Here is a 14,235-nt window from a genome sequence, read left to right as displayed (position 1 = left end):
TCCCTCCTGACCCCTACCTCTCCTCCCTCCTGACCCCTACCTCTCCTCCCTCCTGACCCTTACCTCTCCTCCCTCCTGACCCTTACCTCTCCTCCCTCCCAGCTTCACCAAACATAAATGGGTCAGAAACTGCTGTTAGCAAGTGGAGAGAACAGGTCTGAAACACAAGGATGGAAATACAAGAGAAATCAACCATATCCCCCTTCCCAAAGCAGGCAGTTCACCCTTAAGTGACCCAAGCTGATGAAGAGGAAAAGTTTTCACTTTAAATGAAATATGTACTATTACATGGAAATGGACATTTTAATTGCTAAAATGACATATTTTTGTGAATAAAAGTGACTAGATATTTATTTTTAATTATTAAAATGTTATGATTTCTGCCTAAAATGTTCATCCAAAGAGCAGAAATCAAAACTAGCTCCATAGAAAGGGTTTAAATTTCCATAGACACATCCAAACTTCCTGAGGGACCAAATGACTGGGCTGAGAGCTATGGGGACCATGGTCTCAAGGGAACATCTAGCTCAATTGGCCTAACAGTTTATAAATAACATGTTCTACATCCTACTTTGGTGCGTAGCATCTGAGGTCTTAAAAGCTTGCGAGCAGCCATCTAAGATACTCTACTGGTCTCACCCCGTCCGGAGCAAGAGCGAATGAAGAAACCCAAAGACACAAGGGATATGTTAGTCCAAAGGACTAATGGACCACAACTACCACAGCCTCCACCAGACTGAGTCTAGCACAACTAGATGGTGCCTGGCTACCACCACAGACTGCTCTGACAGGGATCACAATAGAGGGTCCCAAACAGAGCTGGAGAAAAATGTAGAACAAAATTCTAACTTATTAAAAACACACACACACATACACACACACACACCAGACTTACTGGTCTGACAGAGACTGGAGAAATCCCAGGAGTATGGTCCCCTGAATTCCTTTTAACTCAGTACTGAGGTCACCCCTGAGGTTCTCCCTTCAGCCAAAATTTAGACAGGCCCATAAAACAAAATGAGACTCAATGGGCACACCAGCCCGGGGACAAGGACAAGAAAGCAGGAGGGGACAGGAAAGCTGGTAATGGGGAACCCAAGGTGGAGAAGGGGAGAGTGCTGACATGTCATGGGGGTGGCAACCAATGTCACAAAACAATATGTGTATTAATTGTTTAATGAGAAACTAATATGCTCTATAAACCCTCATCTAAAATACAATAATAATTTAAAAAATACACATAGAGAGATGAATGCAAAGCAACATAAGGAAAAAGAAGAAAAAGTTTAAACAGACAAGAAGGAAAAACACTAAGTTTTGGAATCACAACTCACCAGCCTGCCTCTTTCAGCATGTGGTTACTTGTGCTCTATTCACATGTATCCCTTATCAAGGTGAAGTATTTCGTGTGTTAATAACAAAGAAGATGCAGGCAGAGGAAGAGCAGGGGACTATGGGCAATAATCATCAATCTTTAAAGATCAAAGCTTGGAGATGACAATATGAGATACTCATTTTAAGAGGAGCCATTAAAAGGAAGTAAGGGGTGTACAGGTTATTATGGAGGGACACCAACCTGCTCTTCCATAAAATCTCCCTTTCTGCCAAGGTCAGAGAAGAAAACCATCCTTGGCAAACCATAGGCCTAGCAATGACACATGATAATGTGAGCTCCAGTACCTGTTGGGGCCTTGGTGTCAGCCTTCTTGCTCTCATGGCTCCCCTTCTGGGCCCAAACGTACACCTTGTATTCCATGCCCGGCCTGAGGCCCGTCAGCTCCGTGCTGCTATGATCCTTCCCCACCAGAACCTCCTTGGTCTCTCCATCCGCAGAGATGTAGCGCACCATGTACTGGTCAATGGCAGCCTGCACTGGGTCCCAGGAGACAGTAGCCGTGTTCTCCGTCACCCGGTCCATCACCAGATTTTTGGGGCTGTCAATTTCTTTAAGAAAATGTTTGGAAATGCCTAAGTTTTGAAGCTGTGGAAGACATACCCACACCCCATAATGATGATTTTCATGTTCCAGAGCTTTCTCGGCACAAGGCAATGGTGTTCCCCGCCTGGGTCTCAGACGGGAGTTGAGGGAACAAGTAACTCCTGGTTCTGAGTTTCAAAGGACTAATCATTATAAACTTGAGATAACTTCTTGGCTTACAGCTCCCTAAAGTATGGGAGGAATAATTTCTACTGAGCTGCACTATGCACATCAAAACCACCACTTAACATCTGCCCTGATGTTCAGTATCTAATTTACTTATCATTTTATCAAGGGCTACTTCACTGATGAGCATTTTAAAAATATTATCAAACCTGCACACAGATGTTTATAGCAGCTTTATTCATAACTGGCAAATGTTGGAAGCTACCAACATGCTCTTCAATAGGTGAATGAATTAACAAACTGTGGTACATCCATACAATGCAGTATTATCCAGCAATAAAACGAAATGAGCTATCAAGCCACAAAAAGACATGGAGAAGCCTTAAATGCACACAGCAGTGGCTAAGCATTTGGCTGCAAACCAAAAGGCTGGCAGTTCAAATCCACCAGCCGCTCCCTGGAAACCATATGGGGCAGTTCTACTCTGTCCTGTAGGGTCACTATGAGTCAGAATCAACTCAATGGCAACGGGTTTATGGAAGCAAAAGAAATCACTCTGAAAGAGTTACATACTGTACGATTCCAACTATATGACATTCTGGAAAAGGTAAAACTGTAGAGACAGTAAAAGATCAGTGGTTGCCAGGGGCTCAAGGGGAGTGGAAGAGGGGTGAGGAGGTGAAGCACAGGACATTATAAGGGCTGTGAAACTATTCTGCATGATACTGTAATGGTGGGCACATGACCTTAAGCAATTTGTCAAACCCCAAACTGTGCAACACAAAGAGTGAGTCCTCATGTAAACTATGGACTTTGGTTAAAAACAATGTATCAGTATTGGCTCATCAACTGTAACAAATGTACCACACCAATGCAAGATGTTAATAATAGGAGAAACTGCAGAGGGAGTAGGGTGGGTTATGGGTACTCTCTGTGCTTTCTGTGCAAATTTTCTGGAAACCTAAAACTCCTTTAAAAATAAAGTCTATTTTTAAAAAAATTATCAGAAGCAATGGAATAATCAGATCCTTTAAACATCTTTGCTGAGTCTGATAAGAACACGGCTACCACACAACGTTACTTCTCCCTTCTTGTGGGCTGAGCAGCTTCAGGAACAGCTCCTCGCTGTCAGGGAGGAGCAGTCCCCGTGATCCCCACTATAGCTCACTGTCTTTCTTTGATCTTTATAAGACTTCTAACTACAAAGTTCCTCAGTTCAGGCCACATCCTGTGGTACCATGCACACGCAAACCCACAGGCTCAAAATTCAATTTCAATTTATACCCCCTCAGTGACTAAGACAGTTACCCGTTCTCTTCTCTTGTTACCTGTTGGGGCCTTGGTGTCAGCCTTCTTGCTCTCACGGTTCCCCTTCTGGGCCCACACGTACACCTTGTATTCTACACCTGGCCTCAGGCCCGTGAGCTCCGTGCTGCTCTGATCCTTCCCCACCAGAACCTCTTTGGTCTCTCCGTCCGCAGAGGTGTAGCGTACCACATACTTGTCGATGGCAGCCTGCACTGGGTCCCAGGAGATGGAAGCTGTGTTCTCCGTTACCCGGTCTATCACTAGATTTTTGGGGCTGTCAATTTCTTTAAGAGAGAGATAAAAGAAGAATGTAGCATTACCCAATGTCTAGTTCCTGAAAGGAGACCCTGGGTGGTAGAAAGGGTTTATAAACTCAACTGCTAACCAAAAGGTTGGAGATTTGAGTCCACTCAGAGGCACCTTGGAAGAAAGGTCTGGCAATCTACTTCCAAAAAATCAGCTATTGAAAAGCCCTATGGAACACAGTTCTAATCCGACACACATGCAGTTGCTGTGAGTCTGAATCAACTCACGGCAGCTTGTATGGTGTAATTCCTAAAAGGACAATATATACACAGCCCAAGTGATAACCTCAACAAATTTCAGAGTCTGCTAGATGCCAATGATTGGAATAACTTAGGAATTTAATTAAGCAAGTGGTCTAAAATTCTATAAATAAGCTAATAGCATTTAATGAGAAGTAGGGTTTTCAGACAAAGTCAATGTTTAGTCTCATCTCTATAAACTTTTCCCACCAGTTGCCTTTGGACAAAAGGATTTGGTCTTCATATACAAATTTATCCTTTTTCCTGGATTTATATAATACACTCTTTCAGTTCCTGATTCCTTGCACCTCAAAGCAATTATATTTTAATAAATTTCTGTGTCTGCTCTAATGTGCTCTTTGGGAAGAAAACTATCCTGGGAGTAGAAGCTGTCAGTTCTCTGCACATAAAACATTATGTCTGTGGCCAGGGAACCACGAAGCTTTTAAACTGATGGTATTTGAGGTCTGGGCTGATCAAAATAATCGTACTAATAAAAGCTGTCTGGCTTTCTATGTGATTATACTGGGTTAGACCTGGGCTTCACCATTTCCTGGTTGGTGAATTTAGTTAGACAAGCAATATAATTTAAGTCTTGGTTTCCTCAATACAAAAACAAAAATATCAGTATCTATTTCCTAGGTTATGGTGAATAGTAAATGAGAAATTGCATAGTAGATGCTTAAATATAAGCTATTTGTAATGATTACTTTCATTTTAGGTATGAAATACCATTTTCTCCATAGAGTCAGAAACCCAAGTATTTGGGTGCATGACTGTTGTTGTTATTGTGATTAGTATGTCTTATTATCCTGTTTCAAAAACCTCCTCCACAAAAGGCTGAGTTTTCTGTTACAGCAACTGCATTTCCAACCTACCCACCATCACTTGCCAAGCATGGCTGCATGGCTGCCCCAGCTCAGTGGAATGTACTGCATAGCCAGGTTTGGTAAGTTGCCTTAAGGGGCACCGCTATTCAGAAAGCACCAGAGACATCTGACATACAAGAACAAAACAATTTAGCTCCTGGAACTCTGTTGGTGTTATGGATTAGATTGTGTCCCCTAAAATATGTATTAAAGTCTTGGTCCCTGGGCCTGGGGATGTGATCCTGTTTGGGTTTTTCTTTAGTTACCATATTTTTACTCAAATAACACGTGCCTTCTGCATTTGTCTGCTCGCCGCACCCTCACCCCACCACCCACCCCCGCGAGGCACCCTCAGAAGTGCCACCATGCCAATCCTCTTCACATGTTGCTGTAAAAAAAATTAGCATAGGGCGCTTACAAAAATATCTCACAGGGGAAGGCACAGCTAGCAAAAAAACGCAGAAGACGTGTGTTATCTGCATAAAAATACAGTATTTTCTGAGGTCATACCAGAGTAGGGTGGGCCCTAAACCTAATGACTTCTGAGTTATAAAAGAGCAGAACAGACACAGAAACACACAGCGGGAAGACAAAAGTCACATGAGGACGCATCTACAAGAAAAGGAACACCAAGGATGGCTGGCAGACACAAGAAACTAGGAGAGAGACCCACAGAAGGAATTGACAAGGCTGAGACCCTGATTTGGACTTTTAGCCTCCAGAACTGTGAGAAAATACATTTCTGTTCTTTGAAGGCACTCATTTGTAGTGTTTCTGTTACAGCAGCACTAGGTAACTAAGACAGCCGCCTTTAACGCTCCAGCCCCATCTATCACTGCTGCATCACTTCGCCACTCATCCACCATAAAAAACACTGAACATTCCTCGACCTGTCATATTCTCACACTGATGCTGACTCCCACCCACCCTCCAAGGCTCTGTTCAGGTGTCACCTCCTCTGGATGTCCTGCAGCAACCCCTCTCCCATCCCAGTCTGAGGCAGGTACCCTTTTTCAGGTTCCCATAGCACCAGGGACATTTTCCACCTTAGACCATAGCTCACTGTACTTTCTCCTTTTACGTATCATCTCTACCTAGACGGTTGTGAACTTTACATGGGCAAGTACTGCGTCCTTCATTTTTATCCCCTAGAGCTCAGCTCAGTGCCTGACACCCCCAGCAATACTACCACCCAGTAGCTCCCCATACGCTGGGGGGCTTACACCATCCCCACCTGAGAGAATACAATGTTCCTCTCCATTCCAATTTCCTCTGTCTTAAAGAGATGGACCCATATGCTCTTTCTCTTTGCAACAGTTACTATCATATTAAACAGAAAGCCATGCATAATTTAAACTAGGAGACAGCAATCTATGGTCAGTGGGCCAAATCTCACCACTGCCTGCTTTCTTTAAAAAAAGAAAAAATAGTATGTATTTGCAATATAAACAAAGTCCCATTGCTAGTTCGGGATGTGTGTGTGTGTGTGTGTGTGTGTGTGTGTGTGGAGTGACAAATTTTCCTTCCTAAGATCATAAAGCAAAACTGGCCACCCTCTCAGCATACCCTTATTTACACAAGTCCGTTGTGTCTTTCTGAGCTTTTCTTTTAATAATAAAAAAGAGCGAGAGAAAGTGAACCGTGTACAGCATGGGAGCTTGTTGTCTACATTCTCAGCTGTGGCAAGAATTTACTCCAATGCCCTAGAGAATCCCTGAAAACAGCCTCTGCGAGATAAGACGCAGTGGGGGCAGAGTTTCTGTGGTTTCTCTCACATGCTGAGTGCTGGCTGCCTCAGGAACACCCACCTGGGCCCCTAGACAGTCCTAACACCTGCCAGAACCAAGGCTGGAGAAGGAACAAAAGTGGAGTAGGATAAGGGAATCTGTGGCTTTGTTCTGTGGATATTCAGGGTGGGGTTGGGTGGACAAGAGCCTCATAGCCCTTCCACTTGTACAAGGTGCCTACTTGCATCCCTGCTCCATCTGCCCCTGCCCAGGGATGGAAATGGGTGCCAGTTTCCTGGTAGTAGAAGGCATGAGCAAGATGAGAGCAGTACAGGCGTCCATGGGGACAAGGGGCTGAGAGTGGTAGCGGGATCAAAGCAATAGCCAGGGGAAGGGGAAGGAACTTGGGAGGCAGAGCTGGGCCCCCATCTACCTAAGCTTTCCCTGGCCACTGGGCCTCCACTCCCAGTTGCAAATAGACAGAAAGAAAGAGAGAAAGAGACACAAGTAGTGGGTAGAGTGTATAAAAGGGCCTGGGGTCCAGGCCCTCCTAGGTGCTAACCCCCGGGGCTAATGCTACTGCTTGGCAGTCTCCCACGGCCCTACCTCCAGCAGGGCAGGGCCCCTACCTCCTGCCTGGGGAGTGGAAGGGCAGTAGCAGGGAAGACACAGAATACAAAACCTCCCCTCGGCACAGCCCACCAATCACAACTGCAGCCCTCATCGCAGGCAAATGCAGTGCCAAGTGGGCTGGGCCGAGGGCCAGAGATGTGGGCACTACTGGCGTCTGACGCCTGGACAGCAGTGAGCCACCCCTTCCAGAAGGGCCTGCCATGGAAACGGAGACTTCACACATGTACCAAACACATGTGGTCAAGATCAACACAGGTTTTGTCTTTCCCATTACAAAAACACAAAAATATCAATCATTACTTTTTGAAATAGAAAAACAAAACTGAGAACGTTTCTCTCTCTTGCAGGATCTAGGGATGAAATACTGGTTTATACAATCTACTGTTGCATGTTGCTAGAAATAACACTTTTTGTTAAAAACAGAAAAATTAGAAGAGCTTGAACTTTCTCTGTGCTCCAGGGAGGTTGGATTCACCTGCCGAAAGTAAAAAGGAAACTCAGGTCCATGGATGTGTATTTCAAAAATAGCCAAGTTGGCTGGGCCATCAGCAGAAAGGAGTATCCTAGGGAAGGGTGAGGCCTTGCTGGGCCCCCAAAGCCACGTGTCTGAGAGTTGAGGGCTTGTCCAGAAAGTCCTGTGGAGGGAGGCCTTGCCTGTGCACTCTGCCCCCCACAGGATGGTGACTGAAGCTCGGCCACCTATCAGCCTGGGTTTCTGGGCACAGGTGACATCAGGCCAGAGGGGTTCCTCAGGCCAGAGGCAGCAGGCTTGGGCCCTCCCAGACGGCCCTGTGGAGGGCTCGGGAGGTGCCCTGCGGCCCAGCCACCTGCACACCTGGCCTCACATGGAGCATGTTGAGTGGGAACAGTTGTGGCTGGGGGGCATGGAGAAGTGGAGCTTCTTACTGGGTGTGTGGTTGTCACATGAGCTGCTTAGCCCCAGGGACTGCTTAAAGTCCTGCAGCTGCCCCATGAAGTCGAAGTTGGGCAAAATGGAGGACTTTTCCCTCAGGATGAAGTCACAGGCATTGTTGAGTGACAGGATCATCTTCTGCATCAGGTAGGCCACGGTGAACATCACACAGCGGCTGATGCCTGCCAGGTGGTGCACCAGGACACCACACTTCTTGGAGGGCCGTCATCAATGAAGCTGATGGCCTTGGGGAAGAACTGGGAGAGGTTCCGGCACCAGTGTCAGAAATGGGGATCTGCTCGTAGGTGAAGTCACCACCATACTTAAAGGCGTTGGGCAGGTTGGGCCTGACGTTGAGAATGTACTTGATGCTGTACTTGCTGAGCATGTCCTGTTTGGTGGAGTCCTTGGCTGAGTCAAGGTAGAGGTAGGGCAGGATCTGGATGGGCAAGGCCAGCCAGCTGGATGCACAGGGCTGCCGTCGGACTTGGTGGCACTGCTGGGCAGCTCTCAGTCTCACTTGTCATCTGAGCAGTCAGAGCTGATGCATAGGCTTCATAGGTCCAGCACTGAGGTGGGTGGCGAGCCGCTGGGTGTGGATGAGCTGTCCACGTTGGTCCTGAAGTGACTGGAGCACTCTATCTGGAACTTGCTGAACCACCGTGGAGGTAGCAGTCTTGGCAGTCTGGTCGCACAGCTTTTGCAGGAGTCAGGCACAGAGGCAGGAGTGCTGGGCTTGGGCTGCCACTTGGCAGTGGCCTCGTCGTACAGCAGCACGGTGGCCGCCTTGCAGCGTGTAGCAAACTACTCCTTGTCCGCGTGGTTCTCTGCATGTTGGAGAGGATGCACAGGTTGCCCTTGTACCAGTGGTGCAGCATAAGGCCTGGGATGGCCAGGTTGATGGCCCTCTGGATGTGCGAGTACATCAGCAGTCAAGCAGCAACAGCAGCAACGACGCACCGCCACACGCCGCCAGCTCCTCCTGCTGCCACTCCACACTCTTGCAAGGCATGGCCCTGCTCCCGTCACCGCGCCTGCCTGGGTGCCCTGCCTGACCCAGACCCTGCACCAGGCTCAGACGCCACACTGGCACCCCCTACCCAACTGCCGCCCCTCCGCTAGGCCAACACGGGGGCCCACCCTGTGGCGGGGGGGGCATAGAGCTGCTTTTCCATGGGGAGTGTGGGTGGCTGGGGGCCAGGGCCCAGCAGCCCTGCCCTGGGAGAGCACCCTGGCCACCTAGGCTCCAGCCAAGTCTTCTGGCACTCGCCTCCCATGGAGCTGTGAGCCCACAGCCCTGGCCTCCTGGCCCGTCACTGCCTGCTTTTGTAAATAAAGTTTTATTGGAACACAGTCACAGCCTGTGAATTTACATAGTGCTATGAGTCAGAGTTGACTCGATGGCAATGAGTTTGGTTTTTGGTTTTGAATCTCTGCTTTACACTTCAATGGCAGAGTTGAATAGTTGCAAGAGAACTAACGGCCCACAAAGACAAAAATATTTGCTATCTGGCCCTTTACAGAAAATTTATTGACCCTAATTTTGAACATATCTAGGCCTCACCATCCTTACTGTCTCCTTCTCCCCTCAGCTCTAAGGCCCATCTACATCTAGGAGACTGTGTACCACAAAATATTTCAAGAGCCAAGTGTTGATTAATATTCTCATAAACAATCATTGCTATTGGTGCAGTGGTTAAGTGCTCAGCTGCTAACTGATAAGTTGTCTGTTCGAACCCATCAGCTGCTCCACAGGAGAAAGATGTGGCAGTCGGCTTCTGTAAAAATTACGGCCTTGGAAACCCTATGGGGTAGTTCTACTCCGTCCTATAGGGTCACTATGAGTCTGAATTGACTAGACAGCAGTTTGTTTGTTTTTTGTTTTTTTAAATCACTTATGTACCACTCACTGTTTATCGGGCACTTTACATGAATTAACTCATGTAATCTTCACAATAACCCCATGAATAGATACTCTTAGATGTCCCATTTTACAGATAAGAAATTGACAAACAGAGGTGAAATGACTTGCCCAAAGCCAGTCAGCTAGTAAATGCTAGATGTGGAATTAAACCGTACTCCTAAGAATCTATCTAACTGCTTCTCTAAGAATATCTATTCTCCATAACTGGGAATTCTTTTCCTATGATTTCCTGTCAAGTGTCTGGAACCTCAAGAGGGCTCCAGGATCAGGCTGCTCTGAATTATGGGACAGTGCCAAAGGCAGAGGAGGGTTTAAGCAGAACGAATGACCAAACTATTCCTCAGGCAGCCTCAGGACACCTGCAGGCCCAAGCTGAGTGGAGCAACGGGGTGAAGAATGGGGACCCTTATAGTTTCTGAAAGCTTAAAGGCAGACTCAGTACATTTGGTTAATGTTGACCTAGGATGCAGACCATTTCCACGGTCTGAAAGAGCTCCAGATAATATGTGAAGTGCTGGTACAGCCACTGCAAACTGAGATAAGCATTCAAATTCACTGTCAGCCAAATGTTTTGAGTTTTCACATCCAAAAATGAAAATTAGAAAGTATTACTCTACTCTGAGGGAGTTGCATATGGAATTCCAACACAAATAAGTATGACCATCAGTAATGAATAAAAAGGCTGGTCTCTTTGGTTTGAGGTCAAAAAAGAAAATTCATAATTATGAAATCAGAAATTGCTTTTGCAACCCTCTCTCCCACCCCCTACAAAGAAACAAAGAGCTGATACCTCCTGATTCAAAATCAACCTTCCCCCAGCCATGAGGAAACCTCATTTTGCTCTGGTTCTTCCATTACCTGTGAGGGCCTTGGTGTTGCCTTTCTTGCTCTCCTGGTTGCCCCTCTCAGCCCAAACGTGAACTTCGTACTTCTCTCCTGGCTTCAGGCCTGTCAGTATGGTGCTGCTCTGGTCCTTGTGCACTGCTGTCTCCTTGGCATCCCCGTCGGGGGAAGTGTAACGTACTACGTACTTGTCTATGACGGCCTGCACAGGGTCCCAGGAGACTGCCGCTGTGCCTTCTGTCACTCGATCTGTGACCACATTGGTTGGGCCATCAATTTCTTCATAAAAATATATCAGAAAGAAAAATTAGACAACACATGAATGTTTATAGCAGCTTTGTTCATAAATGCCCCAAATTGGAAGCAACCAAGATGTCCTTCAATAGGTGAATGGATAAACAAAATGTGGTACAGCCATACAATGGACCATTATTCAGCAATGGAAAGAAATGAGCTCTCAAGCTACAAAAGGGCATGGAGGAAACTTAAATGTGTATTGCTAAGTGAAAGAAGCCAGTCTGAAAAAGCTACATACTATATGATTCCAAGTGTATGATATTCCAGAAAAGCAAAACTATAGATGCTATAAAAAGATCAGTGGTTGCCAGAGATTCTGGAGAAGTGGAGAAGGGGTGAATAGGTGGAGCACAGGGCATTTTAATGGCAGTGAAACTATTCTGTATGATATTGTAATGGTGGCTATATGGCATTATGCATTTGTCAAAACCAATAGAACTATACGACACAATGAGTACAACCTAATGTGAACTAAGGGCTTTAGTTAATAATCATGTATCAGTATCCACCACTCATCTGTCAGTTTGTCGTACATTGGTAGCCTGCATGTTGCTGTGATGCTGGAAACTATGCCACTGGTATTTCAAATACTAGCAGGATCACCAATGGTGGACAGGTTTCAGTGGCACTTCCAGACTAAGACGGACTAGGAAGAAGGACCTAGTGATATACTTCTAAAAAATTTGGCCAGTGAAAACCTTATGAATAGCAGCAGAACATTGTCCGATTTAGTGCCGGAAGATGAGCCCCTCAGGTTGGAAGACACTGAAAATATGACTGGGAAAGTGTTGTCTCCTCAGAGCAGAGTCAACCTTAATGATATGGATGGAGTCAAGCTTTCAGAACCTTCATTTGCTGATATGGCACAACTCAAGCTGAGAAGAAACAGCTGCAAACATCCATTAATCAGAACATGGAATGCCTGAAGTATGAATCTAGGAAAACTGGAAGTCATCAAAAATGAAATAGAATGCATAAACATCAATATCCTAGGCATTACTGAGCTGTAATGGACTGGTATTGTCCATTTTGAACAGAAAAATCATCCGGTCTACTATGCCAGGAATGACACGCTGAAGAAGAATGGCATCACAGTCATTGTCACAAAGAACATTTCAAGATCTATACTGAAGTATAACACTGTCAGTGATCAGATAATATCCATACGCATACAATGAAGACCAGTTAATATGACTGTTATTCAAATTTACATACTAACCACTAAGGCCAAAGATGAAAAATTGAAGATTTTTATCAACTTCTGCAGTTTGAAATTGATCAAACATGCAATCAAGATGCATTGATAATTATAGGTGATTGGAATGTGAAAGTTGGAAACAAAAAAGAAGGGTTCATAGCTGGAAAATATGGCCTTGGTGATAGAAACAATGCTGGAGATCACATGACAGAATTTTGCAAGACCAACGACTTTTTCATTACAAATACTTTTTTTCAACAATATAAACAGCGGCTATACAGGTGGACCTCAACCAATGGATTATACAGGAATCAAATCAACTACATCTGGAAAGAGATGATGGAGAAGCTCAATATCATCAGTCAGAACAAGGCCAGGGACCAAGTGCAGAACAGACCATCAATTGCTTATATGCAAGTTCAAGTTGAAGCTGAAGAAAATTAAAACAAATACATGGGAGCCAAAGTATGACCTGAATTTAGAGACCATCTCAAAAATAGATTTGACACATTGAATACTAATGACTAAAGACCATATGTGATGTGGGATGACATCAAGGACATCATAAGTGAAGAAAGCAAAAGGTCATTAAAAAGACAGGAAAGAAAGAAAAGACCAAAATGGATGTCAGAAGAGACTCTGAAAATTACCCTTGAACATCAAGTAGCTAAAGCAAAAGGAAGAAATGAAGAAGTAAAAGAGGTGAACAGAAGATTTCAACGGGTGGCTTGAGAAGACAAAGTACTATAATGAAATATGCAAAGACATGGAGTTACAAAACCAAAAGGGAAGAATATGCCTGGTATTTCTCAAGCTGAAGGAACTGAAGAAAAAATTCAAGCCTCAAGTTGCAATACTGAAGGATTCTATGGGTAAACTACTGAATGATGCAGGAGGCATCAAAAGAAGATGGAAGGAATACAGAGTCATTGTACCAAAAAGAATTGGTCAATGTTCGACTATTTCAGGAGGTAGCATATGATCAAGAACTGATGGTATTGAAGGAAGAATTCCAAGCTCCACTGAAGGCACTGGTGAAAAACAAGGCCCCAGGAATTGACAGGACACCACTCGAGATGTTTCAACAAATGGATGCAATGCTGAAGGTGTTCACTCATCTATGCCAAGAAATTGGGAAGACAGCTCCCTCGACAACTGACTGGAAAAGATCCATATTTGTGCCCATTCCAAAGGAAGGTGATAGAACAGAATGAAGAAATTATCGAACAAAGGCAGGGTGAAGATGGTGCAGTAGTCAGACGCTTCCAGTGGACCCTCTTACAACAAAGACCCAAAAAGACAAGTGATTCGATTATATACGGCAATCTGGGAACCCTGAACATCAAAGCAGAGTTGAGGAACCAGACTGAGTGACAGTGGGAGGGAGAGACAGTTCCAAAGCAGCAAAGAGTTGCCAGTCCTGACCCGGCGAGAGTGTGAGCCCTTCAGGCCTGATCAGCTCGGGGGTGAGCGGCAAGGCAGGCAAGCAGCCATGCTCGGGAGGTGCATTTCCCACACCGGGAGAGAACCAGCACCAGAGAGTCTACATGGCCACCCAGAACCAGTGAGAAGCAGCCCTCATGGGTGAAAGATAAATACTTGTGTACCGCTTACTGCACAGATCAAAAACACCCCTCTTAGGGAAAAACCTCTCTCCCATTTACCATCCGCTCCCTGCTCAGCACTGGGTTCCAGACAGGCTTCAGCAATTGCCGAGTCCCCTGGGCTGGAAGCAGGATCTGTCACACGCCCGGAGCCATTCTCCCTGCCTGGAGAGTGAACAAATTAACAAACGGGAAAAAATACACTGCCGGCTCCCCTAAGCCAGGAACCCAGGGTAGGCACAGATCCTTTGCCTAGGCACAGGCATAAGC

At 45.6% G+C, this 14,235-nt stretch overlaps 1 protein-coding gene and 1 pseudogene across 2 annotated transcripts in view; both read right to left on the bottom strand.

Annotated features, from left to right (window-relative positions):
* TNN (tenascin N) overlaps positions 1–14,235 on the bottom strand; it is a 78,671-nt gene that overhangs the window by 40,723 nt on the left and 23,713 nt on the right. Inside the window, exons 6-8 of one of the 2 annotated variants that reach the window (XM_004372841.2) lie at positions 10,882–11,145; positions 3,433–3,696; positions 1,681–1,944 (exon numbers count right to left, since the gene is read on the bottom strand). In XM_004372841.2, coding sequence (XP_004372898.1) covers positions 1,681–1,944; positions 3,433–3,696; positions 10,882–11,145 — 792 coding nt within the window. The remainder of the gene's footprint in view (positions 1–1,680; positions 1,945–3,432; positions 3,697–10,881; positions 11,146–14,235) is intronic. The other variant, XM_004372842.2, reaches the window with a different exon arrangement.
* LOC105756079 (dual specificity protein phosphatase 7 pseudogene) lies at positions 8,028–9,172 on the bottom strand (annotated as a pseudogene).

This window comes from Trichechus manatus, unplaced genomic scaffold (genome assembly GCF_000243295.1).
Source record: "Trichechus manatus latirostris isolate Lorelei unplaced genomic scaffold, TriManLat1.0 scaffold00021, whole genome shotgun sequence".
Taxonomy (NCBI): Eukaryota; Metazoa; Chordata; class Mammalia; order Sirenia; family Trichechidae; genus Trichechus; species Trichechus manatus.
Note: the sequence above shows the minus strand (reverse complement) of the source record. Positions and strands in the feature narration are given on the sequence as shown.